The sequence below is a fragment of the Heterodontus francisci genome, chromosome 11, assembly GCF_036365525.1.
Source record: "Heterodontus francisci isolate sHetFra1 chromosome 11, sHetFra1.hap1, whole genome shotgun sequence".
Classification (NCBI taxonomy): domain Eukaryota; kingdom Metazoa; phylum Chordata; class Chondrichthyes; order Heterodontiformes; family Heterodontidae; genus Heterodontus; species Heterodontus francisci.
Genome location: NC_090381.1, coordinates 40,984,676 through 41,003,657, shown reverse-complemented (window position 1 = coordinate 41,003,657; position 18,982 = coordinate 40,984,676). Strand labels below are relative to the sequence as shown.

The following is an 18,982-nucleotide window of genomic DNA, read 5'->3' as shown; positions in this document are numbered from 1 at the left end:
CACCATTTGCTCAAATACCTTCTCTTTTTGGACAAGGATAGGGAATTCCGGTGCTGTTAATCTCATAGCTGGACAAATCATGAATGGAACTCCAGAGGCATATATGCAAGATGTCTGCTGACAGCTAGGCGTAAAGGGGGTGCGGTGGACACCATAAGTGGCCCCCAGACAGGTATTGCATTAGTGGAGTACAATTTCTGTTCAATATGATGCTCTTCATTTCTATGGACCTTGAATTCAATCCAATTTAGTCTAGTTTGCATGTTGATGATGGCAGTGAATTCTTTCATGATTATTGTTCATAGTTGTTATATAATCTTCAGTAATCTTGAGCCTTTGTTTACACCATGTTTTACAGCAATGTTAAAGTACTGCAGAAAAATGTTAATTCAGAGTAAAAACAAAACTCTAGAGATGGTTTAATACTTCTTTGGTAAACAGATTTGAATCACAGGCTCTTCTCATTTATATTGGTAGAAATTGGATTCATCTTGAACTTTGTCCTACATTTGGTACTGTAATGCACTTGTGCTGTGTTTAGTTAGAGACATTAAGAGAAATCAGGATTGCCTGTGAGAAGGGTTCACACTATTGATAATTTCAACAAGAAGAATATTGTCAGTATAAAATACCATCAGAATCCAATAACGATCTAAATCTGCCCAGATCTGCCCAAAACTCTGATATGTAACATGTTAAAAAGAAACTTAAATCAAAGTTTCCATTTGTAAATACTTGCTATTATATATTTAGTTATGGTACATATGTTTAAAATAAATGGGATAGCGTGGTAAAGCCTTTAAACACTGACACAATGGGATGAATGTTAAGGTAACAAAGTGGACGGGAACGGAGGCTGGGGGGACATAAAATAGGGATGGGACAGGAAGTCCATCATTGTAACATCCCATCCCATTTTTGTTCATGGTGGCAAACATGGAGAGTGGAGGTCTGATGGCAACAGGTAGGTAATTAAGATGCTTTAGATGCCAATTGAAAGTGATTTTATGGTCCGGATTGGATTTTATAAATGGCGCATGTGTCTCATGGGACTTCAGAGGCTTGCCTCCTTCAAGGAGGCGACATGGAGGCGGGACAGCATGGCAGCCTGCTAGGGGAGATTATTGGGACGGCAACCATTGAGTGTCTGGCTTGGTTACAGAGGGAGGAGTAAGGGGAACGTTGTTTGAACTGTGGGTGGGGGGGGGGGGTGCTAACAGGTAAATGACACCAGGGCAAGGCTCACAAGTAGGGGCAACAAGCAGGGGGGGCACTGGTAGGGAAGGACTGTCATTCGGAGAGAGGCAACCTATCATGGGCCTTATTCATCCAGATTTCGGGGACCCTGTTGAAGACGAGGTGCAGCAGAGCAGGAGGGAGGACCAGGCGCCTGTTGGCACCGCAACAACCTGTGAGCCCACAGAAGATTCAGCAGCGGCCTCCAGATGCTGGCGAAGGGCACAGAGGAGAGAGAGAGGGAGCTGCCTTAGGCAGAAGGAGGTATCCTCCAGAGAGGCCCTACAGGTCAAGGCTCAATTACCTGCAGATGTCCGAGAGGCAGTGCCAATGAAGACTCCACCTCTCCAAGGAGGCCATCACAGACCTGTGTACCATGATGCAGGATCAGCTATGTCCCAGGGAACTTGGTGGGAATCTGATGCCAGTGTCCCTGAAGATCACTATGGCACTGAACATCTATGCGCTTGATTATTCCAGGGATCCACAGGGCACAAGTGTGGGATCTCAAGGTCAGCAGCCCATTGGTGCATCAAGGAGATCCCCAATGCCCTTTTCAGGAGGGCCGAAGACGATGTGCACTTCCGCACGGATCCCAACTCTGAAGCTGAGAGGGCCATTGAGTTTGGGGCCAACGCTGGATTCCCCTACGTGCAGGCTGTCATTGACTGCACCTACGTGGCCATCGAAGCTGCAGAACACCAGCCAACAGCCTTCATCAACAGGAAAGGCTTTCACTCCCTCAATGTACAACTGGTCTGCAAACACTGTAAACGGATCCTGCAAGTCTATGCAGGCTTCCTGGGAAGTTGCCACGATGCCTACATTTTGACACAGTCCCTGGTGCCTGAACTATTCTGGCCTCCTTCCTCCATTGCTTGAGCTAAGCACATTGCTTCTGGCATCTCTGCCAGATGTTGCTGGACCTCTCGCTGCAGCTGCAGCATTTGTCATGATAGGAAACATAGAAACACAGGAAATAGGAGCAGTAGGCCATTCAGCCCCTCAAGCCTGCTCCACCATTCAACTAGATCATGGCTGATCTTGTACCTGATGCTTGCAATACCAGAGGCACGTCATGAGCCTGTGGCTCAGCATTTTCCTGACCTCCCACAGTCCCACCACTGTCAGAGGCCTGGGCTATCACAGCCTCCGTCAGCTGCTCGGGTGTGTGTGCTGTGCTCACCAGGTTTTGTGCCGAGATCTAAACTCAAGTGCAAGCCCACCAAGGTGTATCTGTGCTGGTGGAGGGTGCAGGAGTATGAGATGTCGATGGCCCCTCTGAGGCGCCTTCCTCCCCCCTCAGAGGTGGCAGGCTCCTCTGCGGATTTGGAGCCTGTCTGATTTGGCACCGCTTGACCTGCATGAGAGAACAGAGACACGGAAGGCTCAAGGGCCTCCCTTCCCACCATAGCACACACCCCTACGATGTAGACCCCTGTGGACACTGGATTCCTGTTGATTAGCATGGCTGCATCGCTGCACTTGCAGCTTTGTACCCCATGGCAACATTACTCACTGTCTTGAGAAGGTGCCCTTGCCTCTCCAGCCATCTTGCAGTCCAGCCAGCTCCATGGTCTCCTCCTCCATTGGTATTATGACATGCGGAATGGGGAGCCCACCTACCATTCTTGATCCGTGCTCTCTGATTATGTGCTATATTCTCCTGCAGAGGGGAAGGGAGCTGATGGTCCCCCAGTGACATCAATTCCAGCACAAAGCCTACTGGCAGTCCAGCTGTCACTGACAGGGCCACACAGATGCCTCCTGCATTGGTCCCCTTTCCAGGAACCTTGCAGGATTGCACTATTTGTGGGGGCCTCCTTTCAGGGCCACCTCGCTATGCCGCAGTCGTCAGCTTGCATCCCAGACCCTTTGCCCACATCTGGGGGGTGTTGAGCCCTCTCCTCCCAATGCACTCTTTGCCAGTTGCAAGACCCAAGAGGATGATAGCATTAAAAGTTACTCACTTTCACAGCCCGGATGAAGTCTTGGAGCCGCTTGTGGCACTGAATCTATGTTCGCGGCCTGACCCCAAGGTTGCTGATCTGCTCTGTGATCTGGAGCTAGGCCTGTTTGATTTGACTCCTACAAACATATGAATTAGGAGCAGGATTAGGCCCCTTGAGCCTGCTCCGCCACTCAATAAGATCATGGCTGATCTGATTGTAGCTTTGACTCCACATTCCCGCCTACCTCCGATAACTTATCCCTCTTGCTTATCAAGAATCTATCTACCTCTGCCTTAATAATGTTTAAAAACTCTGCTTCCATTGCTTTTTGAAGAAGAGAGTTCCAAAGACTCACGACCCTCTGAGAGAAAACATTTCTCCTCATCTCTGTCTTAAATGGGCGACCACTTATTTTTAAATTGTGACCCCTAGTTCTAGATTTTCCCACAAGTGGAAACATCCTTTCCACATCCACCCTGTCAATACCCCTCAGGATCTTGTATGTTTCAATCAAGTCGCCTCTTACTCTCCTAAATTCCAGCAGATACAAGCCTAGCCTGTCCAACCTTTTATCATAAGTTAACCCACCCATCTCAATTATTAGTCTAGTAAACCTTCTCTGAACTGCCTCCAACACATTTACATCCTTCCTTAAATAAGGAGACCAGTACTGTACACAATACTCCAGATGTGGTCTGACCAATGCCCTCTATAATTGAAGCATAACCTCTCCACTTTTGTCTTCAATTCCCCTCACAATAAACAATAACATTCTATTAGCTTTCTTAATTACTTGCTGAACCTGCATACTAACCTTTTGTGATTCCTGCACTAAGACACCCATATCCCTCTGCATCTCAGAGCTCTGCAATCTCTGGCCGTTTGGATAATACGCTTCTTTTTTTTATTCTTCCTGCCAAAATGGACAATTTCATATTTTCCCACATTATACTCCATTTGCCAGATCTTTGCCCACTCACTTAACCTATCCATATCCCTTTGTAACCTCCTTATGTCCTCTTCACAACTTGCTTTCCTACCTATCTTTGTGTCATCAGCAAATTTAGCAACCATACCTCCGGTCCCTTCATCCAAGTCGTTTACATAAATGGTAAAATGTTGAGGCCCCCAGCACTAATCCCTGTGGCACACCACTCATTACATCTTGCCAACCAGAAAATCACCCATTTATGCCTACTCTCTGTTTCCTGTTAGCTAGCCAATCTTCTATCCATGCCAATATGTTACCCTCTACACCATGAGCTTTTATTTTTCGCAAAAACTTTTGATGTGGCACCTTATCAACTGCATTCTGGGAATCTAAGTACAATACATCCACCAGTTCCCCATTATCCACAGCACATGTTACTTCTTCAAAAAACTCCAATAAGCTGGTTAAACATGATTTCCCTTTCACAAAACCATGTTGACTCTGCCTGATTACCTTGAATTTTTCTACGTGCCCTGCTATAATGTCTTTAATAATAGCTTCTACCATTTTCCCTAAGACAGATGTTAAGCTAATTGGCCTGTAGTTTCCTGCTTTCTGTCTCCCTCCCTTTTTGAATAAAAGAGTTACATTCGCTATTTTCCAATCTAACGGAACCTTCCAGAATCTAGGGAATTTTGGAAAATTAAAACCAACGCATCAACTATCTCACTAGCTAATTTTTTAGGACCCTGGGATGAAATCCATCAGGACCCGGGTACTTGTCAGCCCGCAGCTCAGTACCACTTCCATGGTGATTGTAATTTTTTTGAGTTCCTCCCTCCCTTCCATTTCCTTCTCCAGTCCGTCGGGATCAATGTGTCTTTCTGCTCTCTTGCAACCTGCAAAAGCACCTGGAGGTAAGCGTGGGGCTGCCCAGGGTCTTCTCCCAGCCATCGCTTCAGGGCCCTTTAAAAATGGTGCCAACACCTAACGAGACATCACCTGACACTGTATTTCCTGCCTCTGGGCCGACACCAACCACACAATAGGACAGGTGTCACGGCTTATTAGGCTTAATTGGCTAGCTGCTGCTGAATCACGTGCAGCTGGCCACTCCTGCCCCGGCGTGCCTCGGGACCGGCATCTCAATAATAAAATTTGTCTCAAGAGATCAGACTGGAATTCCACCTGCTTGTTCACTCTCCTGTGTTCTTGATCTCATTCCTCTTGTAATGGCTCAGTGCTGAGGTGAGGCCAATTCTCTCCTAATCAGAGAGAAAAATCAGAGTCTCAGTTGTCAGGGCAACTCTTGGAAACCAGCTTCAGAGTGTGATTGGAAGAAAACTACTTCCGCCTTTTCTTACCAAGGACGGTGTTGGATGGGACACAGAGATCAAAGGAAGGACAAGGTGAGAAAATACTGCAACTAGATTCTCATCATGGAGAATTTTTGTATAGTTTCTCACCTATCCTTCTTCATGCCCTCTCCACGCTCATCTTATCAATAAGATCCACCTCTTGCTCTCTAGAGCCTACTCCTACAAAACTATTGACTACTCCGCTTCACTTCCTGGCTCCCATCTTAGCTCATAATATTTCTTCTTGTTTGAATCCCTCCAATTGGGTTTCCACTCCAGCCCCCCCTTACAATACCGAAATGGATCTTGCCAAAATCACAAATTACATCCTTGTTTACTGTGACAAGGGTAAATTATCCCTCCTCATCCTACTTGACCTGTCTGCAGTCATTGACAAGGTTGAACATGAAATTCTGCTCCAACACCTCTCCACTGCCATCCAGTTGGGTGGAACTGCACTCGCCTGGTTTCATTCTTATATATCCAGTCATAGTCAGAGAAACGCCATCAATGGCTTCTCTTCTCATTCCCACACCGTTACCTCTGGTGTCCCCCAAGGAATTATCCTTGGTCCGCTTCTTTTTCTCATCTGCATGCTTCCCCTCTGTGCCATCATCGTAAAACACGGTGTCAGTTTTCACCTCTACATTGACAATACCCAGCTCTACCTCACCACCACCTCTCTCCAACCAGTACTGGATGAGCAGAAATTTCCTCCAACTAAATATTGGGAGGACAGAAGCCATAGATTTTGGTCCCCATCACAAATTCTGTATCCTTGCACCAACTACATCTCTCCCCTAGCAATTGTCTAAGGCTGAACCAAACAGTTTACAACCTTGGTGCTATATTTGGCCCAGAGATGAGCTCCCTACCACTCATCTGCACCATTACTAAGACCACCTATTTCCACCTCCATAACATCACCTGACTCCACCCTTGCCTCAGCTTATCAGCTGCTGAAACGCTCATCCGTGCCTTTGTTATCTCTAGGCTTGATTATTCCAATGCACTTCTGCCTGGTCTCCCACGTTCTATCCTCTGCAATCTTGAGGTCATTCAAAACTCTGCTGTCCATGTCTTAACTCATTCATCCATTTCCCCTGTGCTCACTGATCCACATTTGCCTCCTGGTCAAGCACTAGCTCAATTTTGAAATTCTCATCTTGTTTTCAAATTCCGCCATCCCGCTCCATTCTTTGTAATCTCCTCCAGCCCACAGCCATCCGAGATATTTGTGCTCTGCCATTCTGGCCTCTTGAAAATTCCCGATTTTAGTCGCTTTACCATTGACAGCCGTGCCTTCAGCTGCCAAGACTCTAGTCTCTGAAAGCCCCTCCCTAAACCTCTCCACCTCTCTTTCCTCCTTTTAGACCCTCCTTAAAACCGACATCCTTGACTAAGCTTTTGCTCATCTGGCCTAATATTTTCTTATGTGGCTTGGTGTAAAATTTTATTCTATAATTCACCAGTGAAGTGCCTTAAGACCTTTTATTACGCTCAAGAAAAATGAAAAAAGCTACACCAGTAGAGCTGAAATTGTCACAATTGTTGTATCAACACAATTTAGCATCTCAGAGATTCAAAATGGCCTAATTTGAATTCTCTTTGGATTCAGACATACTGTGCAACAACATAAGGAGTTAGGTTGCACCCTAATGTGATCCAGAAAAGTTTTTGACCTGAGAAATGTGGTTAAAACTGATACAAATAAACTGAGCCTAAGAGGACTAATTTTGAATTTTTTTTTGAGTATGGGAACACCTCTTCCATGGTTGAGGTTAAGGCAATTACATTACTGAATAAACAAAACTCAAGTGGTCAGTGGCACTGTCCAGTGTTATACTCAGCCATACAGACCTGAAGATCCCAGGCTTGTTTTAGCTGATCTTGGCTAGGACGCCAGTGGGGTTGCTGCAATTGGTCTCTGTGCTTCAAGCTCGGGACAGGAAATTGGCATCATCATCACCTAATATTTGTCTGCTGGAAAGTTTTGTGTGAAGGCAGGATATAGCTCAGCTGTGATGCCTTCTGCAGTTGAATGCAGAAATTTGGGAGATGAGATGGGAAAATTGGGAAAAAAATGGTCCTAAATTAAGAAAAAGCTTATAACTTCTTTAAAAGTCTTTATTTAATTTCAAAATTCCAAAGCAAATTCAGCGAATGTAAAGCCATGCTAACACAAGCAACCAGCATATTTCACACCACGTAATTATTTTCAGCAATCAAAAAAGCACATCATAACAACAAACACAGTTTTCATTTAGAACATTTCTATACTGCTTTTTATCATTAACAGTTATAATACTTTAAAAACTTTGAGCAGTTTTTAAGTTGCTATACAGTAGCTCACACTTTTTATAGATGTCCCCGATGTGTTTGCATAGAGCTCGAAGTACTGTGGAAAAAAATGGCAGTTTTTCATCTCAAATCTTCAGTCATTTGGTACGGGTTGTGTCACATCTGAATAACGAGTGTGTTTTTAACAATAAAAAACAGAAGACCTATTGCTATAAATAATCAACACTGGAAAAATTGTTACTCAACAACGCTGGAGCTTTTCATATTTAATATATAAATCTGTCCAGTTCACCATTCAGAATAAATTGAATATTAATCTCAATCTCAAACTCTGAAGTCACTTTCCTTTGCTTTTTTTTATAAAAAGAAAACCCTAATAAGGGAAGGTGGTGTATAAATTTACAGATATTCTAATGCTGAGGTTTCTATATTGGCAAACCACGCAGAATGGACAAAACAAATTTCACACTTTTTGGCTGACCTTTTTTTTACATTACTTACAGAGATAACTAAGTTCTTCTACACACGTATACATTAATTATCTAGAACATTGTTATAAATAAGGCACAGTTTCAAAAAATTATTTAGTTTTAACAAGAAAGAAATAGCAGTTGCAGAAATGTATCATATTTGTACATTTTACAGAGGTTCACAGACTGTGTGATAGAAAGAAGGATACAGATGTAGGTTTTCAAATTAGTTTGAACCATATCTCTCAAACTGCAGTGTGTTAAAAGGGCAGACTTGGCAGACAGTGGAACCATTTTTTTTGCAGACTTACCAAGCTGGCCAATTTTGTCAGCTTGGAGCCTTGCATTGCCACTGCCGCTTTCTTCAGAAACAGTCTTTAATGTTGGAACGTCCCACTTAAAATGAAAGTTGAGAGGTACGGTCTGAACTGATTAATGGTGCAAATCAGTGGGAGCAAACAAGAAACAGAGCTAGATGAAAAAGGGAGAAATTTCGATTCAGTGCAAAGTGGTACCTTACTTTTAAAAAGTGATGAATCTGAATTTCATATTTGGCTATGTGGCTTTCCTCCTATATAAAAAAAAAATGTCTCAAGTGGTTCGAGCATCCTGGTTGTGGTCTGACTAAACATGAATTTTGTGCAAGTATAAGATATATTGTTAGAAGAAATAAACAAAACTACACTTCCTCTTGGAATTTTAATTGCACACTGGAAGGAAAATAAGGATCTTCAAAAATCTCCTGCGACAAAAAGAGGAGTTATAGGATGTAATCTTGTTTCAGCTAACATTTACAGTATAGCATCATTGAATACAGTCCAGGCCCACATCACTACCAGTATTAGTGTAACCAAAACTCCCAAATATGTTTACTTTAGAAAATATAATCCAAGCCCAATCCAAGAAAGCTGTCAGTTCAAGGTGCTACATAACTGGTAATCAAAAGGAAAATAAGTTGTTCTTGGAGTTGTAAATCTTTTGTTGCTTTGGCGGGATACTGCGATTGCTGCTTCTGACCTCTCTGAACTGGGGAGGGCTAAAATGAAACCCCAGGACAGTGGGCTCAGGAAGGCACAATTTATTGCTATGCAGAGTTCAAAGGACAAATCTTCAGGGGAAACAGCTTTGCTTAATGGGTATCTGACTGAAGACAGAAAAAAAAGAGGTCTGTTTAAATATGTTGGTAATTATGCTTTAGCCAGTCTTGTTCAAGATCACAATCCAAAGGTGAAATATTCATTCTACATCTATACAGGACACTATGCCAAATAAGAATCAAACTTTCAGTGTACTGGTGTGGTTCATACCCTGCATCGACTGGTGGTCACTCCACCTCACTGCGGATGAAGAGAGGAAAAAAAATGTGTTTTGCTGATTTTAATTAAGCACACATAAAACCGTGCTAATTTTTATTGTTACTCATCCATGGAAAAATATCTGCACATCTCATCTATGATATCATGTGCTTGATTCTCAGTCACAATGGTGAAAATTTGAAAAGACACCTTCTGAATAACATGATTATCACATTCATATTTTGAGGATTTTTCACAACTAGGTAAAGGTACTAATGTTATATTACACATTTTATATTTTAAGACCATTTGATTTGGGATCTAATTGAAAATTATCACACTGCTTGCAATTCACTTCAAACAGACAAGTTTTTAATAAGTGACATTGGAATAACGATCAAGCCCTGATAGCACACAACTAAAACCATCATCACTCACTTACTCTGCAGAAAGACCAGCACTTAAACATATTCTGGATAACAGAACAAAACAAATCATCCTTTTTATGCAAGGCACTGAACTGTTTCTCTCACTTTCCAGCTTCATGCATTATAATATTGGTTCTTGTGACTTTTTAACAAAAAGATTTTTAAGTTTCTTCAAATAATTTTTTTAAATATAATTTTACCTGCTAATGTTTAGTCATGAAAGGCAATGTAATTATGGCGAACGGCTGTGAACTGCCCACATGGAAGAGAGATTTCCTTTGTCTAATATGGATAGCAATTGTAAATGTGTTCATAATTTTGCTACACCCAGTACACAGAAGAATACATTTTTCGTTGTTACAAAAATGCAGTAGTTGTCTTAACATTGCCAAGCCAATAGTATACTGCAATTTTATAATAACAGCATTTTTTGCACCAATGCCTCCAATGTTATATATACAGTATATAGCGGGTATATTATTTCCTAATAATTTTAAAAATTAATTTTGATGAGTTTTTGTGCTTATGAACAAAAGGCATCCCAATGCTGGAAAATGAAAAACCTTTCCACCTCTGGTACTACTCGGCCAAATACACAGTAGTTAATTACCAACGTTGGAACATTAACGTGAATTCTTCCAGTTCCTAGACACCTTTATAACCACCAATTTGTCGAGAGATTGTGCTGTAGATGCCAACCAATTAGGAACTGCCCAAAATTATTTAAAATAAGACCCTTGCAGCTGATATTTAGAGGAGATTTTTGTCTTATCAGTCGTAGTTCTGTTTGAACCTGAGCGGTGACTGTACAGTATACTCCTTCTCTCTGATAATTAATTCCTTAGATCTCAATAACCCTACTATGATTATGTCACAGTTATTTATTCTTCACTGTAGATGTCATCATCCATCAATTGTGTGGTGTGCACTGGTCATTGGTTTCTCCACTGCAAGCTGCTGTCACCCAAAATGAATTGCTAAGCTAAATAAAAACACTCACGATGTTCACAGAACCTATTCAAAAAGAAAGATTCCCTGATTTAATTTTCAAGCTTTAATCACATTTTGGGATTCAAGTGACATAGAGATCACTCAAGATTTGCTTTGGGCGTTTCTGATTCCAACTGATTCCCCTTGACCAGATTACTGCACTGTAATCACTCCCAGAAATCTATTACTTCTTTATTTCAAAGACAGAGGCCCTGAAATTACCCAGAATAAATGCTTAATGTAGTTGTCTGAAATTCCTCTCTGTTATTTTAGCAGAGGTATTAACCTCCTTATTTTAAAAATGTTAAGACAGCGGAGTGAGGTAGTTCATTCCGAAGCATTAAGTTTTTGCATGCTAGTATCCCCGGGATCAATTGAGGGTCAGAGGTTCAAATTCTACCACCATCTTGGTGGCTTCAAATATAATTGTGGGTTTCACAAGTTGGAATTTTTTGGCTTGCAAGGCATTATTATTTAATAAAGGTAGAATTTGGATTGCAGCATGCTCATAGTTTATCCTGCATGTGTGAGAAAGGAAGTTAGAAGCTTACATGCAGTAAGTTAGTCCATATATGTGGAAATAAACACAAAACCTGTGGTACAAAGGAGAAAACATGCAACAGTAAAGTGTCCTTCAGTCCATCAAATCCATTCTTATCAAGAGCTATACATGTTCTACATTATCATGGTCTTTACCCTTCCCCCATTTAATATACTGATGGAAAGTTCTATGTAAATAATCTCCAAAGGCCAACAAGCATCCATTTAACCCTGGCTTCAGCCTCAGATGCAGGGAACTGCCATATCCTGTGCAATTCTTGATATAAATCAGAGCTTCCAATCTCTAGGAATATATTTGCATGTAATTCCCAGTTTCAAGGGGACAACGGTTGTGACGTTCCACTGGATGTCATTGAATCCGTTAGAATTAAAGTGTCAGTGATTTAATATTTTTGAAAGGATTTGTTAAAAGATAACCCATATCTCTGCTCTTGGGTACAGTGTTACTCAAGCACTTGCTTCTCAGTGAACCACTAGTCACTATATTCCTCTACCCCTTCTTGATTACCAGTAGGTTATATTGACATAGGACCAAATTTGTTTTGATGGGGATCCATTCTGCAACTGAAATTATCAGCGTTTTCTTCTTTGTAAAATTACCTGTACCTGGATTATGCATTTTACCAAACTAACATACGAAAAGAAATGAGCACAGCATTTTTTAACAAAAGAAACTGCGTTATTTTTGGAATTCCAAAACATGCCAGTGCACAGTACGGTACACATACAGAAAGTTACACCCCACTCCAGATATTAATAGCTGATTGGAATTACTGGAATTGGAATAATTTCTGGAAGTTGAGCTGAACATTTGTGGTCTTTGACTAAAATGCATCCCACTGTAACCTTCGTGCAACCATCTACAATACTGCTCTCAACTATTTTGAATTGCAGTATTGCTACAAATATTGTGATTTCCTATAGCCTATAAGCGATCGCCAGAGCTGGCGGGCAACCATAAAGGCGGGGCTAAAGCGTGGCGAGTCGAAGAGACTTAGCAGTTGGCAGGAAAAAAGACAGAAGCGCAAGGAGAGAGCCAACTGTGCAACAGCCCCGACAACCAATTTTATCTGCAGCACCTGTGGAAGAGTCTGTCACTCTAGAATTGGCCTCTATAGCCACTCCAGGCGCTGCTCCACACACCACTGACCACCTCCAGGCACTTACCCATTGTCTCTCGAGACAAGGAGGCCAAAGAAGAAGAAGAAGATAAGTAATCCACTAAATGTTAATGTTGGCACCATACTTTGGCAGCCAGTTATGCTTTCGCATCATAGTCTGAATGGAAATTCCCAGGTAATTCTGTTTATTGACAATACATAGAAGTAAAGTCTTGGTAGGTGAAACAATAAATTGGACCACACAAACAGCAAAAACCTACTGGATTAAACTACTCACAACCCTCTACCAAAATATTTCCGTTCTACCTAGGTAAGAGACAGAGAAAACATGTAAATAATAAACTATGTATGCAAAAGAAATATTTTCATTTAAACTGGAAAGGGCCCTTCTACTTCTGCAACTTAGTTTAAAATCCAACCCGATGGATGCCATGAATTTGCCTCAAAGGAATTTCTCAGGGAGATTTTACTGGGTTGAAATCCTGAAATAGCCTATGTGGAAAACCTTGACGTGCCTGCCTGTCAGCTGCAACAGAGATTAAATCTGCCACAGCACAAACCTTTTTTTTAATCTAGCAGATGCAGCAATCACATCTTCCTCTGTTTATACACCAAGTGAAGGGTCCAACATGAGACATAAGCCAGCTGCTTTAACTAAAATGTGTTTGGACACTGGCGTATCACAAAATGCCCTTTTCTTTATAAAACATGCACAGATTTGGCAACTAGACCATAAGGGCAAACTGTGTAGGAAATGGAGATGGCACATTGGGTAATACAAGAGTTGCTCTTTTGAGATTGGGTTTTAGTGCTTGATCAAGGTTACAGTGTGAGGTAATGCTCCACTTCAGAATTGTGTAATACTTAATTTCAATTGATAAATACACAGACAGAAAATAATTAATTGTGGTTGTATGTGGTTACATTGGCATTAAGTCTTCTGCCAGGCCTGGATAGAACAAATTTTAGGGTAAAGAAAAGTTTGATTCCCCCTTTGAATCACTGTTGTAGTTTTCATATAGCTCAGGGTGAGGGTGGGGGTGGTGGGTAGTGATTCCTGACAATAGCTTCTTTTGTTCTCCTATTCAGGCAGGACCTTTCAATAAAAAAGTGCATTGTGCCTTTATTAATTTTAAAAATATTGCATTAGTCACCATCTAAAAATACTATATTAGTCACCATGTTCATAATGCAATCTCTCTGAAGTTTATTTAAGTTGTGACAAGAAAAGGTTTTTTTTTAAGATGGAGCAAAATAAATATTATGGGGAACAATTTCAACTTTGGGCATAAAACTGGCATTGCAGACCAGCTGTCCATTTATGGACACTGCATGATATTTATCTCCAACCAAATCATTGGAAATCTACCTCTATAAGTTAAAATTGGCATAATTGTTTTGCATTGAGTGATCCCCTGTAGGTGGAGAACATTTGTATATTCAGAACAGGAACAACGTCTAGACAGCAACAATATAAGAGCACTGCAGTCTCATAAAAAATTGCCTTGAATAATGTTCAGGCAGAGGGAGGGTAAAATGGCCTGGAGAGTGGGGAGAAGGTTTTGCCGGGTTAGTCAAGAGTAAGTATGAATAGACAAATTTCAAAATTTGCAGATAATATAAAACTTGGTAGTACTATGAACTGTGAGGAGGATATTGACGGACTTCAGGAGGACAAGTGATAGATAAAATTTAATGCAGAGACGTGCGAAGTAATACATTTTAGGAGGAAGAATGAGGAGGTGCAATATAAAATAAAGGATACAATTCTAAAGAAGGTGCAGGAACAGAGGGACCTGGGAGTATATGTGCATAATCGTTGAAGGTGGCAGGGCAGGTTGAGAAAGCGGTTAATGAGGCATTTTAGATCCTGTGCTTTATAAATAGAATACAGAAGCAGGAAGTTATGGCAAACCTTTATAAAACACTGGTCTGGCCTCAACTGGAGGATTGTGTCCAATTCTGGGCACCACACTTTAGGAAGGATGTGAAGATATTAGAGATGATGCAGAAAAGATTCATTAGAATGGTTCCAGGAATGAGGAACTTCAGTTACGTGGATTGATTGGAGAAGCTGGGGCTGTTCTCCTTGGAGAAGAGATGATTGAGAGATTTGATAGAGGTGTTCAAAATCATGAGGGGTCTGGACAGAGCAGATAGGGAGAAACTGTTCCCATTGGCAGAAGGGTCAAGTACCAGAGGACACCATTTAAGGTGAAAGGCAAAAGAATCAAAGGCAACATGAAGAAAAACTTTTTTCCGCCGTGGGTGGTTAGGATCTGAATGCACTGCCTAAGAGTGTGGTGGAGGTAGATTCAATCATGCCTTTCAAAAGGGTATTGGATAATTATCTGGAGAAAAAATGTGCAGGTCTATGGGGTAAAGGCGAGGGAGTGGGACTAGGTGTGCTGCTCTTGCAGAGAGCTGGCACCAAACATGATGGGCCAATTGGCCTCCTTTTGTGCTGTAACCATTCTATGATTTCTATGAATAGTCCTCAAAGCTGAACAATAAGGAAGCCTTTAGTAGAGAAAAAATGTTTGTGGTGGGGGAAGCAAAAAAGATTCAATCACAAATAGGACATTAATAGGTTGATTCTGATGGACCTGTTATATACTTCCAGCATTTTCAGTTCTTTTCTTTTACTGACCTTATCAAGGATCAGGAAGCATTGCAGTGTAGATATTGATTGAAGTTTGAGAGTGGAGTAGGGAGAACAAAAAGCAAATAGGAATTTAATTTAAAAAAATACAAGTTAGACACAATGTTAAACTAATTCTGTTACTTCATATTGATATTTATGTAATTTTTAAGTAGACAGCTTCCTAATTTTAGGTCTCTCTTCATTGCACAACATTTTTTATATATGACAGAAAAGAGAAAATTTGGGGCTAGAATTAATTAATATCTAATAACATAATGCCATAGCCTTCAATCAGTATTTATATTCTTGTCTGCATATTGTGAAAATACCATTTGAAAATCAAAATGTCTTTCTCAATTTGGTATTGTGAAGTCAAGTTGCTTCTTTCTCCATTGTCATTTATTGAAACAGAGAGATGCCCGACACTGGAGTACATCATGGGCTGCAAACAAAATCTCCAAAGTGCAACACCAAAAAGATTTCCCGTTGAAAGTTGAGAAATTCTGCGATTGTTGGGAGTTGTGAGCACTTTGGTTGTTCAGTGAAAGAATGGATCCCTACAGTAGCAGCAATTGAAGTGCATCAAAAGCGCAGACTCAATGGCTCAATATCAGGTGGAAATTTGAATAGAATAGCAAGTGGAAAAATGCAGAAGAACAGAAACAACCACCTTATCAGTGAAACAGAGAATTGACTAGATGTTGCACAACATTCTGAATGAACCTGCAAAGAAGGTTATGATAGCTTAGTTGATGTTATCAAAATAGGGAGGTTGGAATAAAAGTGAATTGTATTGATTGAACGATTACTATGCGCTTCCCTGTATTAAATGTTTAATATTGATAACCTGTACGGTCTTCTGTATTAACTGTTTAATATTAGTGACCTGAAATTTGCTTTATTTACAGATTTCCTTTAACATTCAGAAACAGAAGGCACCGTCATAAGTTTTCATGCTGGTGCTAAATTAAGTTTCTACATTCTGCGACCGGGAATTCTATTTGCTTTTACAATTTAAGGACTTTGGTCTCTGAAGGGGTAAGATTCCTGTTCAATAACCTAACCTTTTTGTTAGGGTCGATAGAGGGTAGTTTTCAAATGGTTTTTAAGACCCATTGCAGGAAAGTAATAATTACAGACTTTATTGATGACTGAAGTGGATTGTTAATGCCACAAAATGGAGGAAATAGGTGATCAATTTTTTTTTGCATTTTGCATCTCCTGTGTGAAATTGTGTATTTGGCACTGACCTGGGCCACTGTTGCTTTTGTTGTAATATGCAACTGGAAAATGAAAAGTACTTTCATGGTTAGCAAAAAGGAACTCCTCAGTTGGTAAATATTATTTAATCTGCATCTAAACTACATGAAACCAGTGTTGGATTAAAGAATGGATCCTTGCAGTAGCAGCAATTGGAGTGCATCAAAAGTGCAGAGTCAACGGATCAATATCAGGTAAATATTTGAATGGACTATTAGCAAGTGAAAGCAAGTACAGGTGCCCACAAGGGCCAAAGGTGCAGGTTCAGAAAGGTTTCTTGGGGGTGCTTGTGAACTGAACTGACTGGGCCATTTTATGAATGGCTCTTAAAGAAAAAATGCATTTTCCAGTTTGTAGAAACTCCCACAAACTAATATATATTGTACATGTAAGGAAAATGGAAAATTAGCTATCTCCTTTAGGCCAGCTATATCACAGCTCACGCTGGTCTGATTCTGTGGGATTCTATGCATTTCATTACAATTGACAGAGCTATGGAGCAAGTGCTTTGGGGATGTTTTACTACATTAAAGGAACTATAGAAATGCAAGTTGTATTGTTGTTGGTTGTAATGGGCAACTCGCACATCATTTTATCCAGCTGGGCCTTGAAGTCAGGCTTCTCAGCCCTTTCAGCTACAACTGTATTTGGATAGTGAGAACAAATTAAAAAAACAGAATCACAGCATGTGACTACTGATAGGAGGAAAGGAACTCTACCAAGCCTTGATAAAGGGTGGTTCATACTGGAAAGAAGGTGACCCTGAAATGTGAACAAGGAGAGGAAAGAAAAGCAAGCAATAACTAAACAGGAACAAATGCAGCAATGGGTAGCTAGTAGAAATCCATATACATAACACTGCATTTTAAGACATATTGCACAAACAGACAGCATTTTTTGATCTTGAATAAAGTCCATTGCACACGGTAAGCATGTACTTCTTTTGTTCTGATATAAAATCTAGCATAATCTCTTCAACAAGAAAAAAACAAACAAAAAAGATATAAACAATTTCTTTTCTCTACATGTCTGACCGGGCAGTGGTCAGTCCTTAAAGTTGGTATCTACTGGTCACCCTGACTGTCCAGCAGCTGAGCTAGCTTTGAATTTATGTCGAAAGGTCAGAAATGACAAGTTTGTCCATCTTGTTGCTGAGTTCTGGGCCAGTGGATAACTCATCTGATTCGTAGTCTTCCTCAAATGAACTGCAAGGAAGAAGCAAAAGATTGTACCAGAATCGAACCAAATCCTACAGCTGTTTAAATACTTTAATTGTTTTATCAATCACCACAGAATAAATAAGGGCTGATTTTAATCCTGCCCACCTGGCAGAAACTGTGCATTAAAATGACTGCACCAACTTAACTCTCCAATCCCACTGCTTCCCTGAGGGTTGTAATTTTAACCTGCTCTTTTCATTCAAAGGGTGGTAAATCTTTGGAACACTCTACCCCCAAGAGCTGTGGATGCTCAGTCACTGAGTACATTCAAGACAGAGATCAATAGAATTTTGGGTACTAAGGGAATTAAGGGAGATGGAGATAGTGTGTTAAGGTGCAGTTGAGGTAGAAGATCAGCCACATTGTATTGGAAGGCGGAGCAGACTCAAAGGGCCGAATGGCTTATTCTTGCTTTTATTTCTTGTGTTCTGATGAAACCTGCTACTAGGTAGTGGGGTCGTCCAGTAAGTGTCATTGGGAAATGCTAAACCTTATTCATATTTGTGTAATCATCATCACTGTTGATTCACAAAATCCTGCATTCATAATTCTTCAAATAAGCCTACAGGGAATCTGAACCTTAGAGCTCTTGTCAGTTTGTCTGTATGCTGTGTTGAGGATGTGGCTGCAACATATAATTGGTGCTGAATATAGGGAGCCATATACTGGAGTTTCCTGACCTGGGAGTGCTAGATGCTGATACTGGGTGCCCAAAATGGGAAGGTTTGGCATTTCCCAGTGCTAATGTCCTTTACTTTGATGAGATCAAACAAAATTCAGCTGTGCACTTCTTCAAATATGCAGATCAGGCTCCCATGACATCAATTTGAACCCAAGGTCTGTACGGGGAAGCCACTGTGGCTTTGCTGCCAGGCCAATCTGGGGGGGAAGTGGATCCAATGCTGGAAGAGGCCAAGAAAGGCAAGGCATTTATTTTTTTTTGTTTTCTTGTGGGCCAGGCAGAGTAGGAGGATTCCTCGAGGCTCCACATGGAAACTTTGGACATCCCTTGCCCAGGAAATCCTCCCTCGACGTCCCTTCTGAACACTTACTGATTACCGGGAACTATTCCTTCGGGACCGCTGCAGTGGTATCTTGCTGTGTAAAATCCTGCTCCCAATCACCAGCCAGCAAGCGCTTCTCACCGGTATCGGATGGGAGACTGATGGGGGCCTGTGCAATTGCGGCCCAGGAGTTAAAATCTCCTGGGCCTCA

At 41.1% G+C, this 18,982-nt stretch overlaps 1 protein-coding gene across 5 annotated transcripts in view; it reads right to left on the bottom strand.

Annotated features, from left to right (window-relative positions):
- Positions 1-7,606: 7,606 nt before the first annotated feature.
- ppp2r3a (protein phosphatase 2, regulatory subunit B'', alpha) overlaps positions 7,607-18,982 on the bottom strand; it is a 525,535-nt gene continuing 514,159 nt past the window's right edge. For all 5 annotated transcript variants that reach the window (XM_068042008.1, XM_068042007.1, XM_068042006.1 and 2 more), the window contains one exon: positions 7,607-17,752. In XM_068042008.1, the coding sequence (XP_067898109.1) occupies positions 17,656-17,752 (97 nt within the window). In that variant the 3' untranslated portion in view covers positions 7,607-17,655. The remainder of the gene's footprint in view (positions 17,753-18,982) is intronic.